This window comes from Scophthalmus maximus, chromosome 21 (genome assembly GCF_022379125.1).
Source record: "Scophthalmus maximus strain ysfricsl-2021 chromosome 21, ASM2237912v1, whole genome shotgun sequence".
In the NCBI taxonomy this organism is placed as follows: Eukaryota; Metazoa; Chordata; class Actinopteri; order Pleuronectiformes; family Scophthalmidae; genus Scophthalmus; species Scophthalmus maximus.
The window spans coordinates 3,415,577-3,438,291 of record NC_061535.1 but is presented as its reverse complement, the minus strand read 5'-3'; the positions used below and the strand labels follow the sequence as shown (position 1 = coordinate 3,438,291).

General features: G+C 46.3%; 1 protein-coding gene across 5 annotated transcripts in view; it reads right to left on the bottom strand.

The window, feature by feature from the left end:
* The window catches only part of sulf1 (sulfatase 1), an 83,053-nt gene that overhangs the window by 2,482 nt on the left and 57,856 nt on the right, over window positions 1–22,715 (bottom strand). For 2 of the 5 annotated variants that reach the window (XM_035618992.2, XM_035618991.2), the window contains 17 exons: window positions 19,098–19,379; window positions 18,456–18,695; window positions 17,768–17,919; window positions 14,905–15,074; window positions 12,024–12,174; window positions 11,722–11,897; window positions 11,465–11,593; window positions 10,886–10,942; window positions 8,519–8,645; window positions 6,085–6,298; window positions 5,210–5,456; window positions 5,016–5,112; window positions 4,792–4,886; window positions 4,565–4,636; window positions 3,571–3,743; window positions 3,232–3,374; window positions 2,727–2,850 (listed from right to left, as the gene is read on the bottom strand). In XM_035618992.2, coding sequence (XP_035474885.2) covers window positions 2,727–2,850; window positions 3,232–3,374; window positions 3,571–3,743; window positions 4,565–4,636; window positions 4,792–4,886; window positions 5,016–5,112; window positions 5,210–5,456; window positions 6,085–6,298; window positions 8,519–8,645; window positions 10,886–10,942; window positions 11,465–11,593; window positions 11,722–11,897; window positions 12,024–12,174; window positions 14,905–15,074; window positions 17,768–17,919; window positions 18,456–18,695; window positions 19,098–19,272 — 2,542 coding nt within the window. In that variant the 5' untranslated portion in view covers window positions 19,273–19,379. Of the gene's footprint in view, window positions 1–452; window positions 513–1,283; window positions 1,318–2,726; window positions 2,851–3,231; window positions 3,375–3,570; window positions 3,744–4,564; window positions 4,637–4,791; window positions 4,887–5,015; window positions 5,113–5,209; window positions 5,457–6,084; window positions 6,299–8,518; window positions 8,646–10,885; window positions 10,943–11,464; window positions 11,594–11,721; window positions 11,898–12,023; window positions 12,175–14,904; window positions 15,075–17,767; window positions 17,920–18,455; window positions 18,696–19,097; window positions 19,380–22,715 lie in introns of all 5 variants that reach the window. The other 3 variants (XM_035618994.2, XM_035618995.2, XM_035618993.2) reach the window with 3 other exon arrangements.

Sequence of the window (22,715 nt, the reverse complement as noted above, 5' to 3'; positions counted from 1 at the left end):
ACTGAAAAGAAAAATATTCAGAGATCCGCCACAACAGGCGGACGTGTCGAGGCGTAGTTAACAATAGGCCTGCACTGGGTTGAAATGCAAAGTCGGGCAACCTGGAAGAAATGAATGAATCAAAGAACAGCAGAGGAAACCAAAAGGTGAACAACAAAACAAGATGCTCAGAAGCCAAAAAGGATAAAAAAAATAATTAAAGGACAATGAGCTTGCCGGTGAATGTTGTATCCCCAGACACAAAGGTAAAGAAATTCCAAATGCTATCAGGAAAAAGAGGCAAATAAAAAGAAAATGGCTTTAGCGAAAAAAGCTGTATGGGCGTCTCGCTCAGTTTGATGTCTGCAAGTTAGAAACCAGAAGAAGAAGAATCAATGCCACTCGGGCTCGGCTCTCCCTGTCACAGCTAGAGGATGGAGATGGTCGGACATGGGGGGGGGTCAGGGACTCACAGGAGGGAGAGGCTCGCTCTGCTCTTTGACCACTTTCGATGCTGCTGCTGCCGCTGCCGCCTGGTTAGCAGGTGCCAGAGACAGAGGGTCAAAAGGTCAGCGGGAGGACAGAGAGGTCACGGCGACTCAAGCGTCCGTTCTACAACTACAGCTGGTGGCCATGAGCAAACGTGAGATGCTCTGTGATGTTACACTGGAACACTAGAGTGACGATGGCTGTTGTGTTTGTAGGCATGGAGGGTGACCTTAAAGGAGCAGTTCAACGTTTTGAGAAATGTCCTCATTAACTTCCTTTCTGAGAGCAAAGAAAAAGAGAATCATGTCGTTTCTGCAAAACGTGGAAGTCCTCCTTTAAGGTTTCATGTAGAATGTGATGCATGAGTGGGGGGTGATACAGTATCATGCGTTGTAATTCACGTGCACTTGAAGCTCTGGGGTTGGGTCTCAAGAAGAAGCACATATTCAGCACCTCCCTTACATGACGTCTTCATTTCTATTTAGTCATGCTACGCTAAGAAAACTTCTGATCCAAATTTGAACATGGGCAACTGCTGGAAATGCTGCGGTCCCAAGCTAAAAGTGTGAAAATATGTATTTGAATATTCAAGCAGACACAGCAGATGGAGGTGAAGGCAGCTGCTTTTCAATGAACAAAAGAAAATAAAAAAACGTCTGTCCGGATGTGTTAGCGCGTCCCCAGCATGCAGCCACAGATCAGACCGAGCGCCGGCGCTATACGGATGGATGTATTAGTGTGAATGAAGGCAGTTCGGGGCCATGCAGATGTTAAAGAAAAAGCCACTGAAGACAAAATAAAAATTGGATGGATACCTGTGTGGCTCATAGCTTCCTCCATCTTTACCTCCTGATCGGGAAAATAGAAGCAATCGATTGTTAATGCTTTTGATTCAGGGAGATGTGGGGAGGGGAAAAAAAAAGAAGGTCATTCACACTGCAGATTTCTTCATGCACGGCTGCTACTCCCTACGGAGAAATGCGATTATTGGATGATTCAGAAAGGAGGAAAGAGGAAAACAGAGGTAAAGTCAGAGACGAGGAGTGATCGGAGTGAAGTGGTTTGTTATCCAGTCAGGTGATAATCATGGTTCAAGTCAAACTCCACAAATATATGCGAGTAAGCTGCCAGATTCCATTTCGCCCCCACACTTAGAATTTAATAATCTATCGCTCCAACAGAAACATCACTTTGTGTAACCACAGCGACGGCCTGATGGGTTCGCGGGGAGCTGGCGTCGCACCCAGGCGAGGGCAGCCAGTGCAAGTAAGAGATTTTGGGCTGCTATGTGACGTGCTGGCACGGCTTTGACAGGTCCGGCGTGCCAGCACTGAAACACAATCGGTTTCCTCAGAGAGCAGCTTGCTTGCCCCCCAAACCCCCCTCCCTGTGCTTCACTCTCCAGCTGGTAATTACAGACGTGACGTTTTTATCCTCAGGACATAAACAATGCAGCCAGCTCTATGCCACACACGAACCAGCCACAGCTCTCAGAGCCTCAAGGGCTCAGGTCATCATGATATCACTTTTTAACCGACTCCGTGGCTGACATGAGGCTTGGACCGCGTGGTGGTCTAAAAATAATAATAATACTGTGGCTGATTATAACCGTGGTGCACGTCAGGCTTGAACTGCCGTGATGACAGCATCCTCCAAATAATCTCTCTGACACTGAGTGAGTCACAAAGGGGATCGGGGCCAGGACGCACAACTGTAACACGGACATATTCTGACTGTACTGACTGTGTATGTGGGGGGATGTTCAAGCAGAGTAAAAGGTCCTGCACTGAGAGAGAATGAGTGTGTGTGTGTGTGTTAGTGTCTCATCATGAGATATACATCAAACAAACATCAAACAAAGAACACACAAGTCTCAGTGATGATTCCTCCACCTGAAAATTTCCCCAAACACATGCAGCATGCAGGTACAGTATATGCAATCAACGAAACACACACACACACACATACCACTGAGACTGAAACAGATTCTAAACACAGCAGAGGATTATGATGAAATCTCACACCCCGATATTACAAGTACTAGCCATTCGGCACAAATTTAAACGTGTTCATCTGATAACTCGGTTCATCATTTTAACTTCACTCAAATTCTCCTTTGTGCAGAATCTGTTTCACTCATTGTTGGCTTAACAACCCACGCTAAGTCCAGTATATCAGTCTGTGGGTCCAACCATCTGATCGTTTAATTAAGGAAGGTGTAGATGCAAATGAACAGGCTGAGGATCGAGCGTTTTTACCTGCGTCCAGGCCTTTAGGTCGAGGGTTACACTGCTTGTAACCTTGACAACTCCTCATCTCCATGAGCTGAGCGTGGAGCGCGTTCAGTACGTCCCGATCCACTGCGTACACTGCGTTGGTCAGCTGCAGATCACACACACACACACACACACACACACACACACACACACACACACACACACACACACACACACACACACACACACACACACACACACACACACACACACACACACACACACACACACACACACACACACACACACACACACACACCTGGTAAGAGTCTATATATCACAAAATATAGCAGGATAAAATTGCATATCTCTGTTCCACACAAACACAAAAACCAACCATCAAAATTACTAGTGAGGGATTTTTATGAAAAGAGTTTTACAATGCAGGGGCCAGTGAAAACGGTTCGGGGAAAAAAAAGAAAGAGGGAGCAGATGGACACGGACACTAGGCGAACAGCTGAATGACGGTGGACAGATGTTCACCCACCTGGTAGGGGTCACTGTTGAGGTCAAAGTACTCCAGGAAGCCAGTGGAAAACTCGCAGAACAGCGTGTTGTGGGTCTCGTTGATGGTTCTCAGGCACCAGTAGGTGTTGTTGTTGGAGCTGGTGCAGGCACAGAATCCCCCCACTACACGGGGATGAAAAGTTTGTCAGTCTGATTGCAGAGAAGAGTTAACATGGCTAAAACTGTAAAGTAAACAGACTCTACTGCATCAAACCAGTGTTTTATTCCCTAAAAACAATGTTATTTTTGTAGATTAAACCAGGATTTATAGTGGAGTAACTGTAGTGTACTGGGGGGAGCGTGAGGTGAATGCACATACATGACCAGAAAGGAGCAGTCTGCCAGTGGTCATTGTTGTGCGTGAAGCAGGTGAGGCCGGGCATGCTGCAGTCGTCTCCCTTCCTCTGCCGCTTCTTCTCCTTCCTCTCCTTCTTCCGCCTGCGGATCTCGTTGTACAACTGGACCTTCCCGTCTATTTCCTGCGCAGCCTCCCTGTCGGACGAGACACGTGAGGGAATTACAAAACAGAATGTGACGTCAGAATCCTGAAACCCTCAAAGCAGTGGATGATCTGGAAGGGGGACTTCCACAAGACATCGCCGGTGCCAGGATGTGACAGTCCGTTTACTTTCATGTTTAAGCTCTTAGTATATGTCCAATTTTCTCTGGGATGACATTAAAGCCATTGTTCCCTCTTCATCCCTGCCTGAACACCAAAAAAAGAAAAAGGAAAAGGAAGAGAAAAAAATACAGCTGCATTGTATTGGCATAATGTGTTCCCAATGTTTCCTGGTGGAAGTTGATCGCTGTGTTTGAGCAACTGACTGATTTCCCCTCGTTCCATCTTTCCATGCAATTCAATCACACACACACACACACACACACACACACACACACACACACACACACACACACACACACACACACACACACACACACACACACACACACACACACACACACACACACACACACACACACACACACACACACACACACACACAATACATCTGCTTTCTCATTTAAACTCAATCCATGGACCATGACAGGGCTCCTTCAGAAACCTGTGTGTTTTCAGGGTCACAGACATCATCAACACATCACACACGCGCACACACACATGCTGGACTACATCTGGGATCTTTGGTGAGAAGGTCACATGTTAAAACCTGACATGCAGGGGTCATGCATACATCCAGCATCATGATGCAAACTATTGACACACGTAGTTGTCTGACGGTCAGACGGTCAGTATTATTTAAAGGGACAGGAGATACACTAAGTCGGACAATTAAAGGGGAAGAGAAACTCACTTAAACGGATGGAGCTGATCATTCCTGCTCTTCACTCTCTCTGCCTTGTTTCTGTCTCCTTTGATATAATAGCTGGTTTTATAAACAGAGACACAAGTCTAAGGACCGTGGAAGGAAAAGTTTCACCAGTGCAGTCCAACATCGTTTGGCTTGGGCCTATAGAAAGCTACAAACAACTTCCATTCTGTAAGAGAGAGTATTTCTGAGGTAAAACTTAAATGACTAACCTCTTCTTTCCACAGTCGCACTCATCGGGCCGTGTCCTCTTCAAGTGTCCTCTGACTTCCCGGAGGTTTTTGATTTTGTCTTGAAGTGCTTCGATCTGGGGGAATCAAATTGGAAACAACTACTATTTATCATCTGTTGTTGCTGACAAATCCTTGACCCCCGAAAGAAACGAGAAACCTGGACGATTGCTGTGAGAATCTCAGTTTAAGGTTTGAGCACCCACCTCATGGTCCACATAGCTCTTGTGGTCTTTCCAGGCTCTGGGGGACTGGTAGATTTCTCTTTCACAATGGACACTGTCATTCATCAAAATATAACACCTGGAACAGATGCAGATGACCAGTTACACACTTCCCTTGACAGATGTACGGGATAAATGTTAAGGTTTCTATTGAGATCGAGAGAGTGATGTCTTACTTGTGGGTAACTTTCACCGAGTTTGGGTATCCCACAGCATTCGTGTCATCGGCGAGCATTTCCTCTGAGCCGTCGTCCGACCCCAAGTCAAACTCCTGCCCCTCTTGGTTGTAATGGCGCTTCGAGATGACACGGCGGCGAACGGAAGACTGATCATCTGCTTGGAGGTCAATGTCGTATATCTGACCTTCAAACTCAACCGACAGAGACCTGGTGGGCCGGGTGTGGACAAAACGAGGCCGAAATCCTATAGGGGCAAAAATTAAAAATAAAAAAACTTTGCTTATCCTCCTTTTTTCCCCCTGATGAACCAAACCCCAGCATTCAACTTCAATTTCCTCGTCTTTATAACTTTCAGGCCACTTCTGGGATAGTCCATTCAAGAAATTCATTCTTCCAATGCACTTTTTTCAAGCTACACTAGAGGGCGTCAAAGCACAGCCTCGGCTCAGGCAGAACACATTGCAGGACTTGTTCAGGGGTGTTTGCTTTTTCTGTGCATCTGTCTCCTTTTAGATTATAAAATACACCGAATAAGTAAAACAATAAAACCTGTAACTGGTTTTAACGTTTGCTGATCGGTCTAATCAATTACAAGGAGCCTGAAGCCCTTACAGACTTATTTGTGTTTAACTGATATTGGGACACAAGGTCTCAAATACAATGTTGAAATTTAAGAAAAAGCTGGGCGACGACTGAAGCAGTTCGTCCAATGCCAGATGCTCGAACCTTGAAACAAAATAATCCTTCACATCTGTGTATCCGAACCTGCATAACTTCAATTATATTCTTATACAATATGTGATTAAGAAAGAACACGCTGGCCGTGATTCCAGCAGATATTTATTACAATCCTTGTGTGCACATGTACTCACGCTGGCCAGATGAGGAAGAGAACTGCCGGTGCGAGCGGCGTTCCGCTCTGGAGGGTTTGAAGAGAGCGTCCCCACAATCGCAGCCCCTCTCTCTGTTGTCATAACTGCTCCTAGGCTTCAGGCTGCGGGACCTTTTCCTGGAGCCCTCTTTCGAACCACCTTTGCACTTCTGGATCCTCCACTTCCCTGTAATCTCCTCCACGCAGTGCCATTTCTGCGAGGAAAAACAAAAGCAGAGATAAATGAAAAACATTCCCTCATAAACCTATTTCTCTGTAGATTATAAAAAAATTAAAACCATTAAGTGTCCTTGATCTGAATTGTAAAAGAAAAAAAACGATTTTTCTTTTCTTGGCATAGCTTATAAGCGTTGTAGATGTTTACAATATGAAAATCCAATCTCAGATCTCACAGCAAAGCCTCTGGTCTTGTAGTGATTTGGAGAAACTCATGCTCCTGACAGATGCATTGGGCAAAACCCAGCCTGTGGGAGAGAATGGCCTCCAAGAAAAGCAGGAAAGATAAACCAAAAACGACCACATGACATGAACTGGGTCTGTCTGGTGTCTAGAAAACAATGTGGAAACCCCTATCACCCTCACATGAGGTATGTCCGTGCCAAGTGCGTCACCAGCAGAAATTGTATAAATACGTTTCCACGCACCCGCTTGTATCCCTTCTAAACACTCGTTCCCACTAGGAAAAGAAAGCCGAGACTAATTGCAGTGAATAGTGCCACTGGTTAGTACTTGAGTAAATGGAGGAGACACATCTGCAGAGCGAAGTACAGATGATCAGTGGTGAATATGGGTGTAAAAAAAAAGGAAAAAAAAGGGCCAGAAGGCAAATCAGGTTTCTTTTGTGAGACTAAGAGCATAAGGGTCCAGAGCTAATAGTATTGGACTAGATCTCACCTCCTGTGAGCTTTTAAGGCACAACAGTGCCATCGGGGCAGCAGGACATAGATGGATGGGAAACTGAGGAGGCGGAGGAGGAGGAGGAGGAGAGGAGCGGTCTGCTCACAAGAATGACCATGCTAGCTTAAACACGAGTGTTGAGTGGAAGGTCCAAAGAACTGCAAGTCACTCACACACTGTCATGCACCCCCAAAAACCATGCAGTGACAGAGGTTGCTCCACGTCTCTGCTGAGTAAATGATGGCATATCCCACAACAAACCCGTACAGTTATCACATGATTGATTCCAAAGGACTGCAACAAAAAGACACCAAAGGCTGTGCTCCAAAACCCCCCCAAAAAACCCCAAGATATGGTCATATTCAAAGGACATCAAGGTTTTTAAGGCTTTACAAAAACAAAACCTTACTCATTCTGAATTAGATCAGGTTCAGGACGGAGGTTGGACGTCCTCGAGGACCCCTTTTATTAGTGCGATGCAGTGCCTCGGTGTGAGCCAAGGGTTTTTCTTCCGTAACAAGGAGGTGAGCTGGTTTATAACGGCATAGCTAATAAAATATACTGTAATATTCAGAGTGAGCACATTATAATAAAGAGGGAGATCAGGCACCGTTTGTGCTGTAATTGTGTAAGAAACACACAGACCGTAAGGCTGCTCACTGGGTGGTCATGTTAAATCGTGCCAGGAGGGCCAGTCATGAACAGATCCTATGCTTTCATACTATGCAGCAATATAATATGATGTATACTGTAAACTAGAGACCATCTTGTGATGGGATCCCACCAGCAGCAACGCTCATTGACATGTTGACGTTCAGACCCAGTACTCAATAGTTAGGTCTACACTACTACACGAGTAGTCTCCACACCTATCTTTGAACTCGACCTTCATTTCTTCTGTCGTGGCTGGTAATAATTACAGCTGAAGACACAATACTGTACCCACACTCTCACGCACACACACAAAACACACACACACACACAACACACAGGCAGCTGAGCTCAGCTATAGTTGCCCCGTTGCTGTCTTCAATAACTGATTGTTACAAACACACATTTGTAAGACCATAAAATGGATCTGGGTTGCATTACTACTGCACGCCCCTCAGAAACTCCACCCGCCATTTAACGCTACCTGAGACTTGTAACAATTTGTGTTGTTCTGGTCCGTCTGCTACAGGGCCACGTACTGTACCGCTTGGACGTCGGTCTGCCAGAAAATTAATGGGCACGGATGAAAGTACCAGACGTACCAGCAAATGAATGCACCACAAAATAAAAGTGCAAAAGGCTCCAAGGCTCCTATTACTAGGGGAGTGATGTAAATGACTATTTCACTCTGGGGCTCTGCAGAACAGTTCAACAAGCGGCATGGAGGTCACTTGTGGTACTCTCGTTGCCGTTAGGAAATAAGTGACTCCACTTTTTCCACAAGTGGATATCAAAAGCACTTACTTCTGTTCACAAGGCTTTGCAAAATAAGTTCTCTTGAGTTCACATTGGTGCGTTCGTGTTACCTGTCCTGGCTGTTCACAAGGGGTCTGGAACTCGGCCTGCTGGCACGTCTCTTTGACCTTCTTGTACTTGGGCAGGCTGTTGGTGTGCTGAGTGTTTACAGAGTCTTCCTTCTTCCTCAGGATCTTCCTGCGCGACACAAAAAAAGAATTGAGAGGAAATCATCATCATCATCAGCAAACAAACTCATTCAGGGAGTCAATATGTTGTTTAACTAGTATTATTCAACTAAAGCAAATTTTTGCAGTAGTTCCAGTTGTTTTTTATACTTTCTGCCACAGAGCTGTGTGCGTCTCATGCTCACAGCCAGTGAATGGATAGGTTATGTAGCATCTGTGTGTGCCAGACGGTCTGGGCATGGAGCTCAGCTCCAAGCTGTTTGACCTCGACTTGGCATCACATTCAACTGCGCTGCCTCCTTCTCCTCTGCCACCACCACCACAAGGACTGGCCGAGTGTCTGCATAGGCCGATGCCAACCCGCCACCCACCCCCTCCTGTATCCCCCAACTCTCTGCCAACACGGCCTGGCCGCTCAAGACCCACAGACAGAACGACGGCGACAACGTAGCAAAGAACAACCTGTCCCCTTCAAGAGTGGTGAAGTTGTTTTGTCCAAATTCCCGTCTGCCACACTATTCCAGGGGAGGACGGCCAATGTTCACACACTGGCCTGGCTGCGGTGTCTCGCCTTTAGCCACGGGTGATTAAAGAGCTAACAGTTGCTGTCGGTCCCTGATGGCTGCGTTATGTAGATGATTAGATTCTCATATAACACAGTCTGTCCCAGCTGTCCGTCAGGATTTCACATGCTCGTAGGTACAGTGCTGTGAGGTCATGTGAGGATATTAAATCATACAGCAGATCACATGATCGCTGAGAGAACTGTACAAAAAAACATTACTGTGTGTGTGTGTGTGTGTGTGTTTGCTGCTCCATCTGTGAGTAACAGAGGTCTGTGGAGGCTAATCTCAGCATTAAGAGACGAGCACACAAGCGGACAGCCCTTGTAAACAGTGTGGATTAATGCCGAATGGATTAAAAGAGCTAATGCCCTGACAGGTCAAGGGTCACACTCTTTTCATTTCATACGCAGCGGCCCAGTAGCCAGTTCTCGGCCAAGCAGCCAGTTCTCCTGTCACACAAACGTATGCCAGCAGCAGACTGATCTGCATGTGCGGCAGCAGAGCTAACTGGCTTTGTCCCTCGGTACTCTTGGATTCTTGACCGTGGATGTTGGCAAATGCTGGCAAATTAGCGAATAATTGGAAAGGAGATGGAAGGGCCAAGACAGCGATTTGGGGGGGAAAAATAGGGATCATGAGTAAATAATAGTGTGTGTGGGGGGGGGGGGGGGGGGGGGTGAAGCAGCCGTATGTGAGAATGTGACATACTGTAATATCCACTATCATTACACATGCTGCCAGCACAATCTGGTCTCAACCACTGTTCTCTCTCCTTTCATCTTACAACCAATGCCCCCGCCTTTTTATTTGTTTCATTTTAACCTCGTTTCCCCTTTTGTGCCTGTATCATGCAAAGCGTGATGGGATTATTTCCCTCCAAGATGTCAGGTTTCTGTCAGTACACCCCTGGCATTAGTGCAGCTTAACATGTGAAGTGAACAAAAGCAGGCTCTCAGGTTGGAGGTATCGTTTTCCTGCAACGTATCTGGCAGCGGGCGGAGAGGTTAAATAAAGGACTGACTGTGTTTGTGAGGGGGAGACGTGTACGGCATGCGATCGCGTGCATCTCGCGGAAAACAGTCTTGGGGAAACGGTGGAGCGTTGGCTGTAGTGTGGCTGGTGCATTCCACACCGGGAGGGCTGGTGACACGTCCTGTGAGTTGGACCGAGTGGTGAGCCTTCCAGCCATTCCTCAGGTAACATCACCCTGAGCCTGGCTGGCTTTTGTTTGTTTTGCATGTTGTCTCTCTCGACCATGTTACTGAAATGTATCTTCCGTCTGTCTCCGCCGGCGCACAAACAGGCGGCCGAGTCAGGTTTAGGCCCCCGATCATGTGCTCAGTACATGCAAAGACCCTGTCAGAAGACAAAGATCCTGCTTGTATTTCTTGTAAATGAGAAAATGCCCGGTTACACACGTGTCAGCGCCTCTTGAGTGAACCGTCATAATTTGCCAGCTTTATTAAACAACTTGGAATATCGCGACCTCTTTCACCATCACTGCCAAACTGGCTGTGGTCAGGAAATGTCTGTCAGATGAGAAATAATTGGGAAAAGCGGCCGCGTTGCTGGACGAGTTAATGTTTCGGTTCAGTGAAATGTTTTGTCAAGTTTGTGTGACAATGCTCTGCAGTGACATGGATGTGCCTGTGGTGCGGAGAGGGAATAAAGAACTCCAGTTTACCCCCGTTCCACCAGGAATGTGTCTCTCCAGACTTTGGGTTTCCGGTTGGGCTTGAATCTGGGAAAACAAAACGCACAAGTTTAGAGAATTCATACGGCCTACGCACTCGCGGGTGTCGGGTGCGCCGCTAGCCAAAATTATGGAAAGTGATCTGCTCTTTGAGCATTAGGTGAATTGTCTCGGGTCTTTCTTTTTCTGTGGAAATGTTTTCACCGGAAACAATGTGACTTATCTGATTTGTTTCCTCTTGTATTCAGATATAATAACAATAACAATCTGTGCCTTTTAAATGCCTTGAGTAAAGAACAAGGATTTTGCATGCATTTTTTCAACTGGGTTTGGATGCAGAAACAACACAAAACACTTTCTTCGGGAATCTGCTTAAGATAAACCTCAGTGAATCCCAAAGTCAAAGTCCCTTAGCCACGAAAATCTGCCAAATTGCACCCACTTTGTGCACAGCTGGAGTCGAAGCAATAATTTTGGCCATGGCCATTTGCGCTCGCTCGGCAACGGCCAGTAAGCAGGAACTGTTGCACATATCATGCACGCCGTGTAATTACTGCACGGCATACAGACCTATTGCCAGTCCTTTCCTGTTCCAGCAGCTTCAGAATGGACTTCCCATCCATGTCTGGAGGGGTGTCCAGCCCGGCGATGTGGAGAATCGTCGGAGCCAGGTCGATGTTAAGCACCAGATGAGGGTTTCTAGAAGAAGTGCATGCAACATTAAGGAACTGAGAGAAAGAACATCAAGATACTCACGGTACATTTCATTTGTGACCTTTCACGATGTGGACAAACTGACAATGATTTTAGTTGGTACTTGTACTCACACTGCCCCTGCCTCCACATTGGGTCCTCTTAGGAAGAACGGCACGCGGATGTCAAAATCATAAGGCATCGACTTGCCCTTGATCAACCCAAACTGACCGATGTGGTAGCCATGGTCTGCCGTATAAATAATGTAAGTGTTTTCCAGCTCTCCAGTTTCCTCCAGCATATCATACACCTGGGTGAAGACAGTGAGAAGAAACAATGTGGATGGACAAACTATCTAATATAACTACATGCCACAGACCAAAGATAAAATCCTAAAAGAAATAAAAATCATTAAATAATTACACAAAGAACTCACCTTCTGCACTGAGTCATCCACGGACATGAGTGTCTGTAGCCTTTTCCGGTGGAGAAAGTTGGTGAACTGCATGTGGATGGGTCTCATGGGGCCGGTGTACTGCATGATCCAGTGTTTGTCCATATTTGGCGCATAGTTGTAGCTGGGGGTGCTAAGAGAGCACAGAGGAGGGGGAGCAGACACAGATATGTTAATGTGTTTTTCTATTTAGATTCGATGGAACATACGTGTGTACTGCGCGTACAATGAACATAGAGGAGGGAATCTTTGTGGACGTCTGTCTACGTGCGAGCCATCAGACCTTGTACCAGCTACCAAGAGCTCATTTACAACACCAAAAACACCTGTCTGCCACTTTTCACAAACTGCTGCTCGGTAACAGGTGCCACAGTCGTCCGCTGACTTCGACACGCGTCAATAGCTTCTCTGTTTGTTCAAGGAAATGTCTTAATACTCGGCAGCCACCACCTTCGCTGTTTTTCCACACCTCTCTCTCTCTCCGACCATCTCTCCCCCCTCACACAGAGACGAGAGTCTCCTCGCTCCACTGTGCACTTGGCACAGACAAGTAATTTGAGGGTTGGCACATGCTTAAGAAAATAATAGGCCCCAGAGTCATGTTTGCAACAACTTCTGGACCGAAAAACCCCCAATAAGTCATGGTCGTTTAAAATGGGGGAATAACAAGAGAAGATAAACAGCAAACGGTAGAGGGAGAGTCTTGTTTGTGGATTTATAGCTGAGAGAAGCGGTCCCCCCCGTCTGTGGTGTTAGCTGTAAAGTAAAGGAGGAAGGTACACCATAGACCACTGTGCGACTTTGACTTTGTGCCAGTGAAGTTGTAATTCAAAGCAAAAGAGTACATAAATAATATACAGAAAATATGTGCTCTGGCTCCAGAAAGCCCCAGAGTCTAAGTCAACTTTGTAGCTGCAGCTTCATGTTGGGATGAAATTTGTATAACCAATCATTTTCTCTTTGACAAAAAGTTATTCATCCTCAGGCAAAACTATAAATGAACAGGTTCAACTCCTGAATAATCAGCCATTGGAACAAAGCGGAAAGATTTATTTAATGCTTTGGGAGCTTCATTGGTCTGATCGAGTGCGCTGCATCCTGCCCTCGTTTCCCCAGGCCTGCTTAGTGCGAAGGGTGAACTCTTCACCCACCAAGCCAGGCGGTCTAATAAGCCCCACAAAGGGACCTGTCTCTAGGCAATTGGCCACCAAGGTGTAGGTCTCTTGGCACAAGGGAACCAGGAATGCAGAGGTCAGTGGAACGAAAGCCAATGCATAGGAGAGGTCACACCTGCCACCATAAAGGTCAGTGGTTTGTGGTATTAGCCCTGTGTTACAGAAGCCCAGGGCCCATTTTTCACCCCAAAATACCTTCCGACCTTTCAAAACTTCACACTGACACATCCTGCACGATGAGCAGTGACGTTGCCTGAAGCAACTTGTTGAGTTATAACCGGGATTCATTCCCTGCCATGGAGACCTTGAAAAACCTGAACGCTCTGTAGCGTTTAGAAATAAGTGAGGAGGTGGCTTACATGTAAGAGACTGGGTAAAAGCACCTACACTAAGGAATGTTAATGACATTAACATCAAACCCTCCCCTGCTATTGTTGCTGTCAGGAGTACAGACGCTCATTTGATTTACGAGGCAGCTCCTCCTTCACTGCCACGCTTGTCTCTCCACGACTCTATGCATTAAACACTGGCTGCATATGGCATCTGCTGCAAAGATTTCCTGCAAGTAGTATTTCTCTGACCAAGTAGAAAATTTGCAGTCAACCTACTCAATCTCAAAATGGAACAGTATCAAAAACATTTAAAAAAAAAGAAAGAATTTGCTCCACAACATCTGACTGTGGGAAAAAAAATCCCATATCTGTTATGGAAGTGTGTTGTCAACAAACCAAAACAAACACCCACCCATGCAAACCACCTGTGCTACTGCACTAACCACGCCACATATTCCACACACACACACTGCACCTATACACAAAATCACTGGGGCAACCCCTTCTTTCACCCCCGGGGCCCCAGCTCCACCCCCTTTTCCACCCGGAGGCTCCGGGTAAAAATAGATTAATAATGTCACAAAGGGTGTTCCAAAGCGCACAATGCATTCTTCTCATCCCAGGATCTGCAGGGGGAAAAACGGCTGATTGATATGGACAGGGTCAGGAAGTCTTTTGCGAATTACACAGTCAAGGGTGGACAGGGTGAACAGGGATGAGAAAAAAGAGACAAGACACCGGGGAGGCACAAAGAGGGAGAGATAAAAGAGACAGACAGAAACAGAGATGTACAGATAGAGACAGACGTAGAGCAAACACACAGACGAGGAATGTTAAGCGCAGTAGAAAGTGAGGAAACACACTGAGCACTGAGAAAGAGGATAACTGTGCGGCAATAGCAGCCTTGCACCCCGTTTCTCTTTGACAACATCCTCCTCCCCCCACCCAGTGGAGTAGTGCACCCTGGGAGCCTGTTGGAAGGCGTACCAAGAGATGGCAGGGCGTGTTGCCATGGAACGACCCTGAGTATTGCAGCGCTGCCACAACTCAACAGAGTTGTGGGAGGCCAGTGTGAGCTTGGCATGAGCGTAGCCACCCCTGATCTTCTCTGTGGTATGTGCCCCAGCTATTCTTGGATGATAAATCATTTTGATTTCATGCTTGCCGAGTCGTCAGCCCCAGCAGCTTCTCAGCAACCTGTCATCACCGGGGATTGAGGGGCGGCCGTACTGTAATAAGGTTAGCTATGCTGTAACGGCAATTTCTGGATTATATGTGTTCTTCCAAATCATAAATAAGTCCTACAAAGGTAGGTGTGTGTTTTCGAGTGGATGCAACAATGTGCGCGTAACTTACATGTGCTGAGAAGCATTCGGGAAGTGCTCAGCGTACTGAGGTGCCGAGTCTTCCGGGCCATGAGGGGCCGCGTGACTGATGACCATCATCACAGGACGGTGAGGATACATCTTCTTGGACACACGGAAATAGTTGATGCTGTCGTTGGTGATCAGATCCGTGAAGTAGTCCTGGAAAGAGGAGCAAAACCGAGAGCCTTAGTGAGCGCCACAAAGGGCATGACTCACATCTGGAGAAGGCTTTGAGTGAAGGTGGAAGGGAAAAATTCAAAACAACACAAGCTTTGATAAAAACTAATTCGCAGGCCATTCACCATGACATGTTGCTTTCCCCCGTCCAGTCATTTTCAAATAAATGGAGAGGGGCCAGTGGGGATATGAACTGGGGCCATTGAGTACACTACCAATCTGTCCAGTCAACAGCTGGCAGCCTGCCGGTGTGTGTGTGTGTGTGTGTGTGTGTATGTGTGTATACAGTCCATGGGCTGTTGCCTCATCAATGAATCTCTGCCCTATTGAATGTGACACCACTTGATGGTGAGAGCAGCCTGGCGCTCTCGAATGGTATGTTGTTATGACAGCTCCCACCCCCCACTCCTCTCTGGACCATCCATTCTCTCTCTCCTGCTTAGCTTCATTCTATTTTATTCCATTTTCTCTTGACAAGTCTTCTTTTCTTTCCTCCTTCTCACTGATTCACTCTTGGAGATGAAGAAACACACAAATCAGACACAATAACCCCAAATGCAATTACAAGAAAAATGAGATGGAGAGCATGATGATTTGTGTACTGGAGACAGGAAGGACACAAGGTCCTGAAGACATAGGGGCACTCTGTTTCTACTTTTTTTTTTAGAGGCATGAATAAGGAGAGGAACACTGAATAAATGAAGCCGTGACCTATTGAAAGCATTGACTCGTTCGTCCCATCAAACAAATCCGCACACATTTTTATCAAAACCTTGATTCTAGGCATGGCGGAGTGGTTTGTTTTTGATGTGTAGAGTAGATCACACCCTGAGCTAAATTCACAGTAACATTTGCCAAGTTTCCAACAGTAGAGCAACCATTCTACCTGCAGCCTTGGCAATGCCGCTGTTGTTGCCTGGCAAACAACGTGCGGAAGGGAGTGCCAGGTTGAGAATGAAAGGGTAAAGGGTGATTTCCCTGAAATGTCAGATGTGGGTTTGGTGGATTCATCCTGTCTCTATTAATAGGCTTTATAGCAGGCCAGCTTTAATGGCCTGGCAGCTGCGGATGCCCATGGAGGCTGGTGATTGCGTGCACATGGCAGAGCACTGCAAAGCATTGCCATGTGCCACTCCACAATCTGAGCCGCTGCTGCTAAGGCCCCTGGCAGGTCAGAGGGAAGTGACAGTGTCGAGGGGAATGCCTGGGCAACGGCTATGAAATGGTCAGCGGGGTGAAGAGTATCACTTTTCCCAGAACCATTTGGAGATGATTACTGCTAAGTGGCATTCACATCATACAAACACATCCACACACGGTTTAATTTCCTAATGACATTCTTCCATTTGAAGTGTGATCCTGACATTTTAAACGTATATGGTTCGACTGTCAGTGCATCAGGGGGGCTGTGCCATTGAATGTACAAGATTCATTTCAAGCTGCTTTGTCACTGATCAGCAGAAACAGTCAATGTGTTTCGCAATGCAAACTGCTCTGTGTCTCTGTGACAGTTGTCTTCAGTCATGGAATTTAAAGAGAAAAAAAGAAAGTATGTGGATCATATTCTCAAACCAAATCGCAGACAAAAGGCCTTTTACAAAGGCTTTAACCTCGATGAACTCATCCTCCATGCGGATGGAAAATCAGATGGGATCTAATTGGATGAAATCACTGGGTAAGTGCCTCATCTAATAACAATGACTTTGTGTGCCGGCTGCCTTCCGTGTGCAACAGCATGATCTTCCCACCCTGTGCGGACCTAAAAAGAGGAGCTGTGGTTGACCTAGCGGTGGCACCATGACCGTTTTTTCGCAATAAATAGCAAATAATGTCTCCATTTGGTGTTAAACCACAATTTGCCAACCAAACCCATGTCGTGTAAACACCTTGGCTTCATCTTGTGGGTAACTTTACACCTCAGTCCGAGTTGGCAGAGGAGCAGCAGTCCAAACATTTGTTTGTCCATCTCTCAGATGGGCCATCTTCAAACTTGACAGGAATCCAGACTGTAAACCCACCACACGGATTCCTCATGCCCCCCCCCCCCCCCCCCCCCATTATGCTACCTGGGAAGATACTGGCATGGAGTCGCAAACATAAACTGACAGCTCGTATGAAAACATTTGGAGGAAGATTGATGACTGATGCCAACTAGAGCCCCCGAAAAGACAGTGTAAACACAGTGTTCATCTCCAGAGTCTGACTGTGATAAAGTGAAATTTCCCCTCCTGTTTTTATTGTATAGCACAAATTCATTCTGCATTACTTCATAGTCAGACAAAAAAAAAAAACGAATTAGAAAAGGAAAAAGTCAGACAGGGACACAAAAAAAGTGCAGGTTGGTATTTATCAAAGGGAACTTTGGCTTCTCATAAAGATGCTTCAATTGTACAGGATCTAAATGTTGAAGTGAAGCTTGTCATAATAAAGGGACCGGTGTTGAAGAGACACCACCTTGAGTCGGCTCGTTCCCTTTAATTCTCGAGCGAGAATTCCTCCCAACCAGGATCACAACACTGTGATAAGTGAAGTGTCTCACTGTCTGTAATTAGAAGTGAGTGGAACCTGCAATTTGTCAGGCAAAGTCTTCACATTCAGTCATAAAGGGAAAACCAGTGAGTAATTGAGTTAATAGTTCCAGAGATTCCATTTTTACAAATGATGGGAGCACATACCTTGGCATAATCAGCACCGTGTTTCTCCTTGTAACCATTTCGACAGACGGTGTAATTATAGAAGCGGGAATTTTTGATCAATCCGACCCATTCGCGCCACCCAGGTGGAATGTAGCTGCCGTTGTACTCGTTGAGGTACTTGCCGAAGAAGGCTGCAGATGGAGAAGGAGAGAGACAGAAGGTTTTCTTTTAATAGGAAGACTTAGGCCACCAGTGCGTGTTTTGTTAGGTTTGCTTCAATTTTAATGGTCTGTGTCCATGTCAATTTATCTGCATGCGAGTATGTGACGCACAACTTTCTTTTTTTTCTGCTCATCTCTTTTTCCCTGGCTTTCACTGCACAGAATTCTCGGATAGGCTGGGCAGGAAGCCAGCCTGTCCCAGAGAGGGCTAATTGCAGACTAACACATCAGCTCAAAAACCGAAAGCCATGCCACAGCCCAGAGGACCCCACTGAGCTGCCCAGTCCAACGTCTGCCCACCACTCACACAGACACCGTCTGATAAGACATTACAGCTAGCTGACAAGCTCATCGTGTTTGTATTTCTCACAGCAGGCAGGCAGGCAGGCAGGCAGGCAGGCAGGCAGGCAGGCAGGCAGGCAGGCGGAGTCTAGCGTACTAATGTCAATATAGAATTGGCCAGGAGGAGAAATGTGAAATGTGTGCCCGTCTCCATGTTCACCAACCTGTCCTGTAGCCGGTGTTGTTGAGGTAGACAGCGAACGAGCGCGGCTCGTGCTGAGCCTGCCAGGAGGGGGACGAGCAGTTCTCGTTGTTGGTGTAGGTGTTGTGGTTGTGGACGTACTTTCCCGTCAACATCGACGATCGTGACGGGCAGCACATGGGCGTGGAGACAAAGGCGTTGGTGAAACTTGTTCCCCCGTCTTCCATGATTTTACGGGTTTTATTCATCACCTGTAGAGAACCTGGGGGGGTAAGGTTTAAAGATTAGTTATGGGTGATACAGTTCAACTGAAATCTTAGGGGACAACTTTTTCAACAAAGATTTTGATTCGTCAAAGATGAAGATTTACATTACTTAACTTTTCCTTACTGAATTCCCTGAGTGGTAAGATAATTAGAATTCAGCATTTAATAGGCCAGATGGCCATTCAGCTCAGGCTTATGGCCTCTATTTAATATTTCATGAGCGGAGGAAGACCACATACATCCTAATGCAAATATCCACAAAGACAAAGACAGTTATTGGGATGGAAACAGTGAGCAAAATCTTTTTTTTTTATGTACAGGGGAAAAAATAGGACCCAAATGAAAAGTAAATAGGGCCCATTTAATTCCAGGAAGACCAGGATGTGCGCCAGGCTTACCCAACTCAACATCCTGGTCATCAGTCATGATGAGGATGATGTTGGGCCGGATGTTTCTGCGGTCTCTCTGGATGCGACCCCTCAGGCTCTGAGCCCTGGTGGTGGTGAAGGCCCAGCTGCCCGGAGCCCAGTCCAGGGACAGCAGGGCCAACCAGGCCAGCCACTGAATCAGCATGGTGCCTGAGATGACAGGAGATGGGATGGGGTGGATGGAAGGATTAAGGGAATAGGTCCAGCCAGGACACTCACTCACACCCGGGCAGCACTCGCAGCCTTGGTTGACTGTCAGGGGACAGAGGGAAACACATGGAGACATCACATAAATGGAGAGAAATTAAAAAAAAAAGAAGAAGAGAGAAGTGAAGTTGGCAATTTAAAAAGAAATAGAAGAGAGGATTGCATTATACCCCTTCTAGGAACATTTCCACATATTTACTACACATTAATTGTGTTCATCTGGTCACAAAGCACGCTCAAACGCAACAGTTTATCCATTAATGGAGAAGCCAAAAAAACATCCTTTCGTGCTTGAGCCACCAACGAAAAACTTGCCCAACAGTTCCAACACATGTTGTTTGCTGACTGAAACCCAGTCAGTACTTTCTCCTAAAAGCAAAATCCCTCAGCAACACCTCCCCTGACCTGGACTGACGACAAGAACTAGATCACAGCAACACCACAAATATTTTTTTTTTAACAAAAACAAAAGAGCAGTCAAGATTCAGAAACACAATTCTCACCTCAGAGAATCCCATGTCTTATTCTATTTGGTCGCTCCTCACAGTGTCCTAGTACTTTTCCCTTGAGTTTTTCCACTCTCTCCTGTGTCAGATAACACACACTCACACACGGAAACTCTCCATCGCTGCTGGAGAGCTGCCGGCGTAGCCAAGTGTGCGGAGGTCGCGCCATTGGCTGCCTGCACTCAAACTCCCAAAGCCACTCTCCGGCGCGAGCCAATCGTCCTCCACCTTCCACCTGTCACTCAAAAGTCACCCCCTGGTGAGTCAAGCGTGACAAAGGGCCGGTGGGGAGGATGGGACCACACTAGGGGGGAGGGGGTTAGGGGGCACGGGAGGCGGGGAGAGGGTTCCGCTACATTAACCCCAGTGCCACTGTCAGAAATCACAGATTACCACTGAATCATCACAACACTTTGGAGCCGCTTGCTCACTTACAATGTCACGGTTGTCCATAAAAAGGTTGACGTATTCTTTGCCTTAATGCCGGCGACTGGAGTGAAATTGATATTAAAGTTAATCCTTTACTTCAGAAAAGCATACTTTTAACAGACTTTAGTCATCATGCTATCACCAAGAGGTATCCATAAATCCACATGACGAGATCAAGTGCACAGGTGATATAGACAGAATATTTTTAAATTAGCAGATAGAACGGCTTGTGGCTATGAGAGAGAGCCATGGGGTTTTAATAATGAGTGCTCCATCATGGACTGTGAAGAAGTGCCTTATGGGCAGCAATCCCACTGAGTGGCACCATACTGCTCCCTATTCTGAGTTAATGGCCTGAAAGCAAATGGCAGGTCCACAACACCTGAGCCTGGTCCCTCCCCCGCCACCACACCATACTCTCATTTACACAAAGGGTCAGTCCAAACTGTAAACTGAAATAATTACTCACTTAATAAGTCGGACAATAATGGAGGACACTGTGGACAAGTGTAAATTTCAAGTGGTGAAATTGAAATCCTTTTTGTCATAAATGCATGAGCACTACTACTGTTCACTAACTTGAGTTTTTTCAGATAGGGTAATAGTAGACAAATAGAGGGCCCAGCATAACATATTCCAGAGATCAGTCCTAACATACTGTTTCATAATAGTTTTGTCCAACTGTAACAACGCCTGCATCACGCAAATTACAACACCTATTCATTCTGATGTGCCAAACGGATGACAACACCATCATAAGTAATTTTCAACCCCCCCCAGCAACAAGTCTTCCATTCAAATATTTTGGTGAATAGGTGAGGAAAGTCATCGCTCATCCGCTCTTCCTCAGGTTAGACGCTGGCTGCGATAAGCAGGAGCTTCGGGAGCACTCTGCTCTGTTCCTCCATTTCAGACGGGCAGCGCCGGGGCCAGTCAGCCGACCCAGTCATCGTGACAGCCCAGTGCAAACATTGGCGCCGTTTGGACAAACACCCCTCCAGTGCAGGGTGGCAGAGTGCACAGAACCTCACAGAGAATTTCACACACACACAACACAAACTACTGTGCAAACATATGGTGACACGCAAAAAGCCATAAGACACTCACACACATACAAATCTTTCTCCCACAAATACACAATCTCCAGCAGAGAGGGTCCAAATCCTCCTACATAAACGGGAACTTATCCCAGAAACAATAGACACAAACCCCAAAAAACTCAGTCTCTATTTCTGTAAACGCTGTGCAAGACCTGAAATCCACTGTGAGCCAGTCAGCCAGCCTGTGTAACTTTAGCACCCAGCGCACATTCAATTTTACATGCCAATGGTTCCCAGCAATAGCCTTCTCATGCGACTTACAGAAGTGAGAAAATAGACAAGTAGGTTAATTGTGGAATTTGATACAAACCTTGTGGTGTTGATGTGGTTAGCCACAGCGGTATCAATAGATACACTGTCTTAAATGACTGAGATGGCAGGGCTAATGAAAGTGCCATGCATATAATGAACCAATGAGGGGCGGGCCAGAGTCACGCCGGCAAGGCGACACAGCTGCTGCCGCGAATAAGAGCGAGACCTCCCTTTGTCCTCTGGGTTACCTCTCGTCCTCACTTAATTTCACCTGATCCACGTTCCCAACAAGGTCATCTGAAGTTCACTTACTGTACGAGCAGAAGGAGTTCTAGAAGCTCTGTGGTGCCCCCCGGATCATCTGACAGTCGCCCATCTCAAAGTGACCGCTCATCAAAGGAAACCCCACAATTATCTATTCATTTATCTGACTTTCCCATGTTAGTATGACATATGGGACATCAAGCTGCCGGAGGACATGCCAAGCTAACGGACGAGAACAGTGTGTAGAGATTAGCAGCTTCCGTTTGCAGAGCAGAGATGAACTGATGACAGTTGGCTGGCTGGTTTAATACCTATAGGCATGTGTGGCATGTTTCCTGTTTGTTTATAATCAAAATAATAATTCAGACAATAATTGGCAGACATTTCTCCCGTGCATAGTTTGAAGTCTAAAACAATCTTAGGTGAGTAAGCTTCTATACAAAAGACAATATTTCTGATCTGTGTGTTGAAACACCATCACTTCTTAGTGTTTTTGTTTTGTACACACACTCAACAAAGTGTTATCTGCAGTTCTTGCCTTCAGGCACACTTCAGGATGAGAGGCAATTGGGAAAGTACTCAGTGCACCCGGCATCAAACATCGCTGGATTTGTTCTCATACACTGTTAACACACAAAAACACAATGCGCGAATATGGATTGAAATCTGAAAGTTATTATGCACTTGGCTACTGAATCTCTCTTCTGCTGTTGCCACTGCCACTCATTTGCCTCCAAGATCTGAGTTCAAATGCATGTTGTGAATTTCGTGAACCCCCAGAGAGAGCTGTCATTTTCACAAACACGTAATCTTGAAAAACTAATTTATTT